At 37.4% G+C, this 15,511-nt stretch overlaps 1 protein-coding gene across 3 annotated transcripts in view; it reads right to left on the bottom strand.

Moving 5' to 3' along the window:
• bcas3 (BCAS3 microtubule associated cell migration factor) overlaps positions 1-15,511 on the bottom strand; it is an 830,699-nt gene that overhangs the window by 769,883 nt on the left and 45,305 nt on the right. For all 3 annotated transcript variants that reach the window (XM_028807048.2, XM_028807050.2, XM_028807049.2), the window contains exon 7: positions 5,261-5,333. In XM_028807048.2, the coding sequence (XP_028662881.1) occupies positions 5,261-5,333 (73 nt within the window). The remainder of the gene's footprint in view (positions 1-5,260; positions 5,334-15,511) is intronic.

The following is a 15,511-nucleotide window of genomic DNA, read 5'->3' as shown; positions in this document are numbered from 1 at the left end:
TCACAGAAGGCTATTTATATTGATTTGCATATTCAAAGAGGCGTAATTCTGGGAGGAGTTGGGGCGGGACAGAAGGCGCGTGCACGTGTGTTACTTTTCACGCTGATCGGGATTTATGTAGTGGAAGAACGTGAAAGTTTGCGTGCACACAGATTCCTGCATCTGGATTTTTCTGTGCGTACGCACAATCCCGCTTTTGTGCTTACGCCACGTTATAGTGAGAGTTCTACGCACGGTGTTATACATGAGGCCCCTGGTAATTTCAGACTCAGACATGAGGTTCCTGATATATGGTTATCACATGCTAAAACATTAAAACATTCAACACAGCAGCTAGTTTTCTTTCTCATCAGCGGCTATGGAAAATAAATCTCATACAGTGCTGGGAAAAATTATTCTCCTAATTCCTAATATCCTTTGCTTTTGCATATATTACACAATCTTTAAACAAAATCTATTATTAGGTAAAGGGAACCAGACTTCTATTTTTGCTTTTGGCTATTGTCCTTCTGCATAAGCCAATTATATTTCAGCTTCAGTCCACAGACATGACCAGACATTCTCCTTAAGAATATAATTTCTGGTAAAATGCAGAATATATGGTTCCTTCATGGCATGTCTTCCAGGTCCTGAGGCAGCAAAGCATTCCAACACCATCACACTACCATCCCCACGGTTTTATTGTAGAAAGGATGTTCTTAATGTTGTTGTGGCCTGCATTATCTTTACACCAGACATAGTGGAACCTGTGTTATCCAAAGACTTCTGGTTTTGGCTCGTCTATCCATACAACTTTATTCCAATGGTCTTGAAGATTGTCCATGTGTTTCTATGCAAATGCAAGAAGAGTACTAATGTTACTCTTAGACAGCAGAAATCTCTGCCTTGTTACTGTTACAAGAAACCAATTTTTTTATTCAGTCTATTTCTTATCGTAGATATAGAGGTTGGAGGTACATCGGTGGAAACAAGACACTAGGAGAAACTTGACAACCAGTAGAAATTTTCAGATATCATTTCTACTATAGTTGAGCACATCAGGGAGCCGCCATTTTTATTTGTGCTTATGACCTGTGTGAAATCCAGCCCGACCACAGACAGACAGACACCTTCTTAAGTCCACCACATGTTTGTTTACACTATTTACAAAGTCCATAAACAGTCCTGCACCGCACACAGTGCTCCAGCACCAATCACCCTTTTCTCTGAGCCTCACAATGCTCCTCTTCAGGCCGCCTTCTCTCTACTTTCCAAGCCTTGTCTTCTTCCTCCCGACACCAGCCCCCGACTGTTGGAAGGCGTCCCCCTTTTATGCTGCCCCAGATATGCTCCAGGTGCCCCTTGACGAACTTCCACTGGCACTTCCTGGTGTGGCGGAAGTGCCGGCTGAGCACCCGGATGCACTCCGGGTGACCCTGGGATACCTTCCACCAGCACTTCCTGGTGTGGCGGAACTGCTGGCTTCCAGGACTTCAGGATCCAGTACCCATCCTGTGGCAGTGGCCACGGGCCCCTATAGGGCTGAGCTTCCCAGCTCGATTCCCGTGACCCCCATAGCAACCAGGGCAGCTGTCCTCTCATGGCAGAGACGTTATACAGGTGTCCCGGCTTTGTATGGCACCCAGCCGCCCATGACACCTGGCACAGAATATGCTGGTAAAACCTGCTACAGCTAAATTTGAATATTTACAGGCAAATAAGTAGCATATAGTCTATATGTCCTAAAAGTGACAGTGTGTTTGCTTCACTAATTCAATTTATATAAACATGTGTGTATAACAGAAAATGCATGCTATAAGCATAATTGTGGACAGCAGAATCAGATAGTAGTAGAGCTCTGGTTACTTTTGTTAAAATTGGAATTTTGCATTGTTATTGTACCGATTCGATCTGTTAGAGAAGGGGCAGGTGAGTCACCACAGGGGAAGGGATGAAACTGTGCGAGCTGAAGGAGCTTTAAAAAGATGTGTGACAAACAGCACGGCAGGTCAGACAGTCTGACTCAGATTCAGTAAAGGACTATTAAACAGATGACTGTGTCTTTGCTTCAGTCCTTCCTCTCCATACCTCGGGTTGTTACATTATATTTCGTAATCTGCATGACATGATGAAACCACATTATATTTTTTATTTTTGTCAAAACGTAAAACTATTGATGTTTAAAGGGGTTAAATTAATGCAATTATTGCACTTTCTGTAGAATGTTCACATATACATTTTACAAACGTGAGCAGATAAAAATAATGCAGAGATGCAAAAAATTAAAAGTTCTACAAAACCAATGACAGTTATTCTGTGCTGCCAAAAGTAAATAAATCTGATGTGATTTAATGTTTGCATACAGATAATTTTCACAGTCCAGCCCTACATTAACCATTAAGCAAAATAAGCACATGTTTAGGGCACCAAGAGAAAGGGGGTAGCACAGAGTTTTTAAAAAAAGATAATTAAAGCTATATGTAGGCAACAATAAAATTTATTTTTACATCTTTTTATCCAGGGCGGCACGGTGGCACAGTGGGTAGCGTTACTGCCTCGCAGTTGGGAGACCTGGGGACCTGGGTTCGCTTCCCGGGTCCTCCCTGCGTGGAGTTTGCATGTTCTCCCCGTGTCTGCGTGGGTTTCCTATGGGCATTCCGGTTTCCTCCCACAGTCCAAAGACATGCAGGTTAGGTGGATTGGCGATTCTAAATTGGTCCTAGTGTGTGCTTGGTGTTTGTGTGTGTCCTGCGGTGGGTTGGCACCCGCTGAATCCGAACACAGGGTCATGGGAGTCTGCTGGAGCCAATTCCAGCCAACACAGGGCACAAGGCAGGAACCAGTCCTGGGCAGGGTGCCAACCCACCGCAGGACAGACACACACACACACAAACACACCCACACACCAAGCACACACTAGCGCCAATTTAGAATAGCCAATCCACCCAACCTGCATGTCTTTGGACTGTGGGAGGAAACCGGAGGAAACCCACGCAGACACGGGGAGAACATGCAAACTCCACGAAGGGAGGACCTGGGAAGCGAACCCAGGTCTCCTTACTGCGAGGCAGCAGCGCTACCACTGTGCCACTGTGCTAACCAAATAAGGATATTTTTTCATTAGAATTCCTTTTTTAAATCTTTTTCATCAACATCGTTGCCTGTAGAGACAAGATCACCTAATCTTAGTATTGTGACAAGTGTGAAAGTTGTCTTTAGTAGCCTATATTGTAGATCTTGTTCCGATAGCTTCTTCTATCACAACTGTGCTGTGCCCTGAAACCTGAAAAGATCCCATTAAATTGTTAGAAGTTAAGTAATTAGTGAGTTGGAAAACTACAATACACTCAAGAACTTTTGACAAGAAAGGTAAGCCAGAAATAGGCCAAGAATTGTTAAGATTGTCAGCATCAAGACCAGACTTTAATAACATTGGGGGTTGCAGAAGCGATTTTAAAAGTGGCTGTCACAAAACCAGTGTCCAGGGATGCATTTATTATTGTTGTAACATACGGGAGTATGGCATGAAGGCAGGATTTAAGAAGTGTGGTGGGAATGGGGTCCAGCACACAGGCAGTGGACCTCTTCTCTTGTTTTTGATTTTTTATAATTATAACTGTAGCTGTGATATCTTTCACTTGGATGTAATAGGTTGCACTGAGTAAGTAAAGCTGGGAAGAAATATTTTTTGTGTGTGTTATCATTTAAGGCTGTAAAGCAAAAAATGGGAATATTTTGAAGGGGGCGATTCTTTTCTATACCCACTGTATATCCAACTCACCCATCTGAAGCTTTACACTATACTGTAGGTGTGCTTCAAACGGTGACAGGGTTCACATAGAGAGACAAAACACAAACCAGCAAATAAATTTATGTGGCAGTGCTACAAAATCAGTGGTCTTTTTGCTTATAAAACCCATAAATATATTATGAAACAATCTGGATGAGAGACTGCTCAGGAAGATACTAGGCAATAATAATAAATATTAGCATTATTTGTTCAATATCAAAATTGAAAGCACTAAGGTATCTGTTTTTCTATAATGGAAGAGGGTCACATATGATGTGTTTTATATGAATACTGTATATTCAATTAAAACTGGAAGGTATTGGAGTTCATTTCACACAGAAAAAAAAAACATCTGTCTATTGATTAAGCATTTTCAAAACAGGATCATGAAAGCCAAAACAAAACTGAAAGGAAAAACTGTAAACTTTACATAAATGGAACTGTATTTGAATATATTTTTATTGTTCTCAGCTAATTTTAAACTTTTGATAAACACATAGATACAGGCTCCAACTTGAAATGTTAGGCAAACTAAACCAACAACAAATAATAATAAACAATACGTAAGCAAAAATAAAAGCATTGTTATGTAACTTTCAACCAAAGAGAAATATATACGTGCAAAGAGCACAGTTAACTTAAAAACGTAGTATGAACAGACAACCACCCATTCTGCTTGTACAAATTTTCTCAATACCTTGTCAGCTTGGCAAAGTTTCTTTTCAGAGAGCTGATGTATAATCTGAATTAAATTATTAGCAGGTAGAGTAAGAAGCCCCATTAGACCATTGTAGACTAGCAGACATTTAATTTCCTTTGCAGTTTTGGCATTGCTACATTATGTGTGTTACATTTAGTATTTTCATATCCATTTCCCTCTGCCTCTTACTATGACTGGTCTTATCATTTCTATACTTACTCATTACATGCAGACTTCAAAGCAAGGGGGCAGGCAATGAGTGAATTTGGTCACAAAAGTAGAGTGCAACAACACCCTATTTTATAGGATATGGAGTACATTTAAATTTCAACTTTGCTTACAGCAAGGGAGGGCATATGACTTGACATTGGCTGCTTGTTTAATGTTGATTTTGCCTCTTTATAGCTCATCGCTAAGCTTCTGGCCAATTTATGTAAACTATGTCAGTTTTCAGAATACCTAGTGCCAACTCAGACAAGATTAGGGTAGATTTCCATGGCCACTGAGGAATTGGCAAAATGCACAAGCCATCACCAGAAGGCAGGCTATATGAAAAAGAGAACAGTACTAAATCAAATGCAAGTGATGTTCTGGAAAAGTCAAAAACAGAATTAGGGAAGAATACATCAGAAGGTGTATCAGAATATTTTGTACCAATAAAGATCTGCTGACAAGTGCCAGTGATATACATATTTTGTTAAAAGACAGAAATCTTGATTGATAGATAGACATCTTGTTTCTCTACTTTCATGACTGGTGCCATTTATTAGAAGGGTTGTTGATGTACTTACCCTGAGGAACCTGTGCTTTTACATATACCAAGGAGTGGTCTCTTTTCAGCATAGCTGTCTGCTTTCAAAGAAGCTGTAGTTTGAGAGAAAAAGATAAGAATTAATTACACCCAAAACAAAAAGTAATATTCAGTAACACGTAAACAATAGTCTGTCAGCACATCGTCTCCCTATACTGGTTTAGTAAGCTTGTCTAGTTATGGGACGTATGTCAGTTATACTGTATTATAGCCAGTACTATGTAATAAGATTATGCACTAAAAAATAAGAGGAAATGTAACAAAAAAACAAACTAGGACCATTTTTTCTAAATGAACTAGGGATGGATCCTTTCAAGACACAGAAGTATGCAATTCACTTAAAAAATAGAATCAAAGTAAACTACAGATATTAAATGTTTCTTAGAAGAGATTCACAAATGAACTCCTTACTAAGCTTTAATAATTTTAAAAGTTCTCAAAAGGGATGTACGGTATGTTCATTCCTCCCACTTGTGTTACAAGGTATTTTTATTGGGTAATAGTGGGGTGGGTACTGCTTCTGTCAGATGCTAGTCATTTTTATACTGCTAAATATACAGATACAATAGTGTGCTATGGGAATGCTTTTCATGCTTTGGAAAAGGGAACCTTGTCAGAGTTGAAAGGAAAATAGATAGACAAAAATACTGCATAATACTGCAGAAGAACTTGTTAAAGTCCACTATGAACCTACAGCTTGGGAGAAGATTCATCTTTCAGGATGACAGTGACCATAAGCATAAGGCCAAAGCGACACTGGAATGGTTCAAAAACAGGTGAATGTTTTGTAATAGCCAAATCAAAGCCCTGATCTTAACCCTATTGAGAATCCATGGTAATATTTACAAACTAGTTTCCAGAAGCACCACCCCACCAACCTACAAGATCTCTATAAATTCTGCCAAGAAGAATGGAGAAGAACCACTCCTGGACAATGTGCAAAATTGGTACATACTTATCCCAAAAGAATTAAGGCTGTTATTGCAGTAAAAAGGTTTCACGACAAAGTATTAATTTGTAAGGCTTAAATACTTATGCAAACACTAATTTTTGAGTTTTTCTTCTTCAGTTAAATATCTACAGAAAATTGTCTATTTTGACTTTGGAAAAGTATTGTTATAGCCCAAGAATTCACATTAAAAATATTGAATGGATAAATGTGCGTACAAATCTTTTGTCATGCAAAAAATTATGATGACTTTCAAAGGAACTGAATAGCTTGCAAGACACTGTATCACACTTCCATAATCGTTATTTTTTTTAATCTTACAGTTTATTTGGTTTTCATTCATGAATAAAAACACAACTTAAGAGTAGCACTTTAGTTTAAGATGTGTTAGAAAACATTACAGCACTATACAAAAATAAATTAAATTGAATTAATGCAATTCGATCCCTTGACCAACTCTCTAATTTTCATAAGTAACAATTCTTGTGCTAAATTAACTTTCTAACTTAAAACAGCCACGCTAGAAAGTAATCATAAGATGAAATATGCTGTATGCTGCATAATTATTCAGTTTCTTTGTTATTGGTGCTGAGGTGTCACCTGTTGCATGGCTACACTCGGGTTCCAATCTGAGATCCTGAGTTAGTTTGTCATGTGGTGGGTGTGGCAATGCGCGGTATCAGCGTGTGCTAACCTAACCTCTTTGTTATACAGGCTCTAAGTTTGCAGAGTTGCAAAAATGATTGTCCAAAAGGGACACAAATGACTTACATTTAGCCTTCACCAATGAATAATAAAAGCAATAATTCCACACTACAACAAATAAAAACTCCACACTACAACAATACATGAAAGTACAACTGTACTTTGCCAGTTGTAATATGGGAAAATGTTTTGTAACGTATTAAATACCTTTTTGACCAAAGTTTGAAGAGATGTTTATGGCACATATGTATCACTGCCCACACCATAAAAATGCCATATCTGCAATGAGGTATGGTGGTGTATCAATGCTTTTTGTCATCAGGCACTTGGTATCTGGTTGTAAGAGAAGTAAGAATGGCAGAAAATACACCCAAATACTGTAAGAGAAACGATGTATGTATGCTAATAACTGAAGCTTCAGTGAAAGTTCATTACTAGAAGGACCATGTTCCCAAAGACAAAGCCAAAGTAACCTCAGAGTGGCACAAGGAAGAAAAGGTGAATATCCTTACAATGCGTCAGTCAAATCCCTGATCTTATTAAACTGAGAATCGGTGGCACTATTTAAAAACTCCAGTGCACAAGAGTCTCCCCACTAATATAAGCAATCTGGGGAAAGCCTGCCTGAAAGAAAGGGCCCAAAGCATACCCGAATAGTAAGCAAAGCTGGTATATACAGGACCTACCTTAAAAGACTTAAGGCTATTACAGAGGCAAAATGTTAAGCCTAATGCCTTTTACCCTCCCTTCTTAAAGGACAGTTTGGTATTTTTCAAGTCAAAGTTTTTTCTTCACAAACACAATATAATATGCATTTGCCACATGGATCAACACTCGATAACTGTCTTGGCATGAAAAATTAATGTATTTTTTATGTTTTTAAACTTTTCCCTCACTCCTCATACCCTCCATAGTACAGCACCACTGCAAGCAAGATATGTTTTTAAATTCATAAAAAGTGATTAACTTTAGAAGATATATTCACATGGCAGGTGCATATATAGCATGTCTGTGAAGAAATTACTTACACTTGAAAAATATCAAAACTTATCCATTAACACTTTTTTCTGACATAAAACAATTTCACATTAAAAATTAATTTTGAGGTACAGTGCTTTAAAATAAAAATCTCACAGTGGAAAAAATTTAGTGTTGGATTTGTTTTCAGTAAAATTAGAGAAGGGTCAGTATACTTTTGCAAGGCACTCTAAATTATATGTGAGTGATACGTACAGCATATGCTGTATACCCAAGCCAAAATGAATGCAGATAAAAGAAAATTCATTAGCATTTAGAGATAACCTAACCTTGCAGTTAATATACCCTTATTCAAACATAAACCTGTTTTTATCATCTGGAGTTATACTTTTCCAAAAAAAAAAATTATATGACATAGGTTCAAACTATAAGATCAGTGTAAGGTCAAACCAAATCCAGACACATTGGGACTAGATAAAATAATTATTTAAGACTCAAACCAAAACTCAAAGTTTTACTGTTCAGACTTAATGAAACAAATATTTAATTCTACAATTTTTCTGAGGATCATCAGTCATCTATGCTCTTATGCTGGATGTGCTCTTTGTAAAATACAGTAGATGTAGAACATAACTGACCTTGCCAAAAGCATGGGAGATGTTGACTAAAATTGAACCCAGCTGTTTCTTCTTTTCAAATTAAACAAAATTCACTGGCTGGTTGTCCCTAGAGCTTCTGGGAGTCAGCAAACAAGAGATATACAAAACACAGTGGTATTCACCCGACAGTATTTTGTTATGGAAAGATACTATGCCCAAGACTAACCCAGAATACTGAAAACAATCATTTTTAATGTGCCACACATTAACAAGTTTTTTTTTCAACAAATAATTTTTATAAAATATAAAACAGATCCTCCCAAGCTTAAAATACTGTATATACAGGTATCTACTGCAAGACTCATTTAGCAGGTGTCACGGTGGCGCAGTGGGTAGCGCTGCTGCCTCGTAGTTCGGAGACCTGGGTTCGCTTCCCGGGTCCTCCCTGCGTGGAGTTTGCATGTTCTCTCATTGTCTGCGTGGGTTTCCTCCGGGTACTCCGGTTTCCTCCCACAGTCCAAAGACATGCAGGTTAGGTGCATTGGCGATCCTAGATTGTCCCTAGTGTGTGCGCCCTGCGGTGGGCTGGCGCCCTGCCCGGGGTTTGTTTCCTGCCTTGTGCCCTGTGTTGGCTGGGATTGGCTCCAGCAGACCCCCGTGACCCTGTAGTTAGGATATAGCGGGTTGGATAATGGATGGATGGATGGATGGACGGACTCATTTAGCATGTATTTAAAAAATAGCACAGAAAAATACCCATTTATTAAAATGGGCTTAACTTACAATTGTCTGTTTTGATTGAAATATGCATTTACAAACCTCATTTCACCACATATGCCTTACATCCCTCTTTCTTATTCATCATACAGTCCCATTCTTTAGTGGACTTTGGACGACATTGCACATTTTACATTTTTTTAAATGTACATATTACAGTGAAACTCTTATTGCATGTTTCCTCAGAACAGCTAACAATAATACAATACCAACAAAAGACAAATTCACACAAACAAACTTAGTAGCCATTTTTGACCAGTGGTTGCCAAAAATTTTAAACATGTTTGTGATGCAGTGCTTTTTTGGTAGTGAATCAGAAATGGCCAATTTCTGTTCATCTTATATATAAATGTCTACGCGTGTAAGTGTGTGTGTCTGTCTGACCTGGAAGTGAGAGGTGGAGACGGGGTAAGGGCTCCACCTCCAAGGAAACAGAAAACTCGCTTAGCCGCTAATAACACAAGCGGGGCCTGCATGTCAACAAAATAAAACCTCAGAAGAAAGACAAAGTTGCTTAGTCGCTAACATCAGCAAAACGGTATCCCTTTTACTTTTCCTCCCATCGCTAATACACAAGCAATGCGAGTATGTCGCCAAAACAAATCCTCCTAGGACAGAGATGCCCAGAGTAGTTCCTTTCAATTACCTGACATCCCTACGTTTCTTTTTTTCTTCCTGACGATTTCAATAGTTTCTAGGACCCCGGTCTTTTTACAGCACGGCTTTACATAGCTAATTATATATAATTGGCAGATTTCTGTTGTGTAACTTGCCAATCTCTAGTCAGTTTGTCAGTTTTATGGTTAAAATAAAATGTGAGCTGTGCACATACATGCTGCCCTTCCTGGCTTTCCATGATGCAGGTAAAGCAAGCTAAAAACAGTGTAATGAATGGCTACTATGCAAGCATACATGAGGGAAAGGGGCTGAAAAATGCCACATAACCTGTGGCCTCTAAAATGTCTACTGTGTGGAAGTATGTGAAGGCACAGAGAAAGATATACTAACTGCAGCATCTGCTGAGAAAAAGTAATCCAAGATGGCACTAAAGCCAAGTTATTTGGAGCTACAAATTTGATAAGACAGTTAAGATTACATCACACAGCAGAATACAACATACTGTACAAGTAAAAACTGCATTCTTTTGACACGTTTCCATCTTTTTCATTGTTTCTTCAAAGTAGCCTACTGCAATGTAAATAAAAATCATAAAACAGTAATAGATTTTAGTAGTAATCATTGTTTCTTTTTATTTACATACAAGATACAAGGATGATTAACATTTTAAAAACCCAATAAAGGAACATGCAAGATAAATGCTATTCAATATTTTAGGGAAAAAAAAACATAAAACAGAAGGTGAGCAGGCAGAGAAAACAAGCACAAGCATGTGCTGTTAGATTTATTATACATTAAAGTATGGGCAGGATTGTTAACATATTATCAAGTTTAAGTGAGTCATAAACTTTGAAATTATATATTAGGTTTACCCATTATTCCCTCAGAACAATGGTGTAAGCTCAGGACCCCCTCCCATCTATGTCCGTGCCCCTGACCGTTGTAATCAGGGGGTTTATGCCAAAAGTAAGAAAACTAACAATTTGTTGGGTTCGGGGATATTGGAGATCTGGTAGTTTAGTCTTGTTTAAACAAGTAATTTTTAGGTATGTTCACATAAAATTCACAAAGCAGTTATTGCAAAAGACTATGTACGTCTGTTTGTCCATCTGTCCACATTAAACAACTCAGTCCCTCGTAGACCAGTTTTCTTGAAATGTGTCACACTTACCTTCAAAGAAACTTGTCGAGACAGTTCAGTTGTCATTCAGATTTCTCAAATAAATCATGCTATGAGAAATTTTAAAATTTTGAACTAGTAAAATTGTAAACTCATCCATGTTAAAACAGAGAAACAGTCTGTGTGACTGAGTTGCTTTACTGTTTAAATGTCAATTTGACAGCAGTTGCATGAAGTTGTAAATTTTGTTTATTTTCCTTTTTTAATTGTCTGACAGCATCTCAGATGCGGAATGCACATTAGTCAGACACCAAGTGTGTACCAAACAGTTCACACAGCAGCACCCTTCTCCTGCTGCTTTGGGCAAGTTAACTAACAAGAGTACAAAAAGTTACTTCTCTGGAAATAAATGGAAGGAGACAGCAATTGTGTAAGCATGTAGAAGAATGAATTAAACAATATTATCTGAGGATTATTATTGTAAAGAACCAACACCATCAACTTGCAGTTAAATGATTGTTAAATTAATAATACAGGAAGAGTGCATTTGCCCAAGCTGATATAAACACAGAAAAGGTTTAGAAATGGACAGTGGTGTTGGGAGGATAGAGGCTTCAGAGATTCATGCACCTGATCTCCAGCGCCCAGCCCCTGATCTTTCAGAACTAGATATACACAAACAATTGCTGACAAGTCCCTGGTCTTCCACCCCATCGCTTATCATTCATATTCCCATTATACAATAAGTTAGTTCCTTTCAAAGTTCTTACTTAGTCATATAATTTTACAGTAAAGGATTACTGTTTTTTAACTAATATTAATAGACAGATGGGGGACTTATTTCAGTTCCTTATCTCCTTTCATTGGATAATATTGATACTGATTTTATGCTAGAATTGGGCATTTTGCACTAATAGATATTTTTCAACTGCTAATAATTAGGCACTACTCTATTGGGTATACTCTTAAAAATGTTATCTTTATCAAAACTGAACAATACTTAATCAAAGACCATCCATCACTAACATACATTAATAAATGTCATTTTAAAATCACTTGAATTGCAATCTGCTGTGTATGAATGCTATTGCGCCACCATAAACCTATTTGTGCTCTATTTTAAACTGTATTGTAAAATGCTGTTAAAAAGCACAAACTTAATGTTGTCTACTAACACATGTAATTGCATTCTATTAGAACATTACATCAATCTGGATGAGAACAGGCCATTCAGCCCAACAAAGCTCGCCAGTCCTATCCACTTAATTCTTATAATTAAACAGTCTAGTTTTGAAAGTCCCTAAAGTCTTACTGTCTACCACATTACTTGGTAGCTTTTTTCTAGTGTCTGTGGTTCTCAGTGTAAAGAGAAACTTCATAATGTTCATGTGAAATTTACCCTTAACAAATTTCTAACTGTGTCCCCATGCTCTTGATGAACTCATTTTAAAATAACAGTCTCAATCTACTGTACTAATTCCAAATGAACCAAATGAAGAATTGTGTGCTTTACACCAGCCATCTAGAGTGCTTAGATCTTCTGGTCAGTTGTCTCTTGTTGTCCGTCATACCAAGTGTAAAACTAAGGGGGACAGGGCTTTTGCAGCTGCTGCTCCTCGCCTGTGGAACTCTTTGCCTAATTACATAAAGGAATCGTCTACAATTGAACTGCTTAAAACAAGATTAAAGACTCATTTCTATTCATTTGCTTTCCGTGACCTTCAGTAATACTGATGGTTTCCTCATTGTGATTATGTAATTTTACTTCTATTTATTATTTATTTTATTTATGTTCATTTATTTTATTTCTATTTATGTTATTTATGATAATTGTATGTTTTTTCTTCTTTTATTGTAAAGCACATTGGCCACAGCATTCCTATGTTGTTTTACAGTAAATGTGCTATATAAATAAATTGACATTGACATTAATATGAAATTCAGAATTTAAAGGCAATGAATTTTGTACATTAAATCAAAACACATACTTAATGTCATAGGAAACAAATATCAATATAATAACCACACCTAATACCCTTCGTAGGTTACACCTTACATCTAGTATCAATTATCTTGAATATATATTCAGTACTCATAATAATGTTTATTTTTTAATTTTCTATTAACTGTGAATGATATTTAGATATTATAAAAAGCAGTTTTCCATTTAAAAAAAATCTATATTAATAGGCAATGCTAATCTTCTTGGAAGTCATCTCAATTTGCAACTGTACTTCAAGAAATTAACTCTGCCTCACAGTTCTCAAAATTGAACTGATTCCAGAATGAATCACTCTTCTTGGCATATCTCTCTATTATAAAAAAAAAAAATCCTGGAAAGCAAAAGCAAAGCGACGATATGTGATCTTCTCAGAAGTTCTCGGAACACATTTAAAAGACCCGCAAGACAAAAGAGACTGGCCACGAAGCGTCTCGTGGGGACTGTAAACATGAGACTTGGTGCCAAGAGATTGTCCCAGGGCTGTCTTGCAGAGATGTGAAACATGAGATTCTTGCAAGACACGCCCTTTTTATCAAATAAGAGCACGGCCAGCCAGCAAAACACTCAAGACATGTAAATGCACGTAGCACACACAGATCCTGTGCTCTCAGTACATATAAAGCGTATAAGGATAATACGTTCTAGATCAGTGTTTCCCAAACTCGGTCCTGGGGAACCCCTGTGGCTGCAGGTTTTTGTTCCAATCGGATTCCTAATCAGTGACAACATCCGATAGCACTGATCTCATTTAATTAGCTGGTATTTCTTTTTCTTTTATTCGATGTTCAGAAAAGCATAGCAGCATGATTTTTACATTTATAAGACATTTAGAAATATTTCTGCTTTTGCTAATGATTTAAACGCCTAACTCTCTTTTGTTGATTTCGTTATACTTTGCCCTTTCTCTGTGCAGTTTTTCCCCCTTCGTTGTATCTTAATAATGACAATTTAAAACAAGCAGATCAGACACCCAGGTAAACAACACTGAATAATCAAAGGCTGCAACTACTTTAGAGTCAGACCCACTAATTAGCAAATAATGGATTAATTAAACAATTAGAAGACCTAGAAAAGTAGAATGAAAATCAAGATGAAAATACTGCTAAAAAGAAAAAAAATACATTATTCCTATATAACTGCTTGGTACATTTTAATATTTTTTTTAGCAAACTTAGTTTTCTAATTTCTGTATTGTTCCCTAAACACAGAACTTGGGAAATATCAGTTCACTTAATTAGCCCAGGAGTTCAATTAAAAACAGAAGCTGGTTGGAACAAAAACCTGCAGCCACAGGGGTTCCCCAGGACCGAGTTTGGGAAACACTGTTCTAGATGAAAGAGCAGCGTGGAGAAAAGAGACCCAAAAGCGTTGGAGAGAAAAAAGGCAGATAAGAGATTATGAAAGCAGTGGAATTCAAAAGGCTCAAACAAATGATGGCGCGATACATATGCAGAGAAAGGTACGGAATATGAAAGCAGTAAAATTCGAAAGTATTGTAGCGTCCTAGCCAAGTTGAAGCCTTTTTTGTTTTAAGTGACTGTTAGGTCCAATTGAGGGAGGGCGGAGTACAGCACGGAAGACTGATAGCGGGGTATTGATTGATGCGGTAAGGGGGCGCGAGACCCGGGGGAGGAGGGGTCGGACAGGGTGCTAGAAAGTTGTGTTTGGGGTTACGAAGTCGGTGATTGCTCAAGTAGAACTTTTGCGACACTTTATTACGTCAGTCTCTACAGTATAAAAAAAAAAAGATAGTAAAGATCGCATTAGCGCAAACAAAAGGTAATTAATCATCAGAACCAGGTGTAATTGAATAAATAGCAGGACAAATCGAGGTCAGAAATAAAAGGCAGAGAGTGAAAAAACAAAGTCTTTTCGCCTTCACAACTTCATAAACACGTTTACAAACGCTGGCGCTATACACATGCAGAGCAGATTATGAAAGCAGTGGAATTCAAAAGGCTCAAAAAAAAAAAAAAACGTATGCGCGATACAAATGTGGAGTATATGAAAATATGAATATGAAAGTAGGAAAATTAGAAAATATAAAAAAAAGAAAGTAACGATCTCAGTAGCACAAACGGAAATTATTACTTGAAAAAGGGAAAATAATCACCACAGACCAGGTGTCATTGAAAATAAAGCAGGAAAAAGCGAGGTCAGAAATAAAAGAGAGTAGAAAACAAAGTAAAACATCATAAAAAGGTTAAAAAAAAAAGGGGGGTTAGAGATAATGAAAACTGGAATTCAAAAGACTCAAAAAAAAAAAAACGTAGGCGCAAAACACATGCAGAGCAAGATACAGAATATGAAAGCAAAAAAAAAAATGACAGTGTCAAAAAAAAGAAAGTAAAGAACGCATTAGCGCAAACAAAGAGAAATTATTACTCTGAGAAATAACTAAAAGGCGAATAGAGATCGAATATATGGACACAGGTGATATGTCAGAAGTACGTAAATATTGTAAGGCTTTGAAGTTTAAGTCC

The sequence above is a fragment of the Erpetoichthys calabaricus genome, chromosome 8 (genome assembly GCF_900747795.2).
Source record: "Erpetoichthys calabaricus chromosome 8, fErpCal1.3, whole genome shotgun sequence".
Classification (NCBI taxonomy): domain Eukaryota; kingdom Metazoa; phylum Chordata; class Cladistia; order Polypteriformes; family Polypteridae; genus Erpetoichthys; species Erpetoichthys calabaricus.
This window is presented reverse-complemented; position numbering and strand designations above follow the sequence as displayed.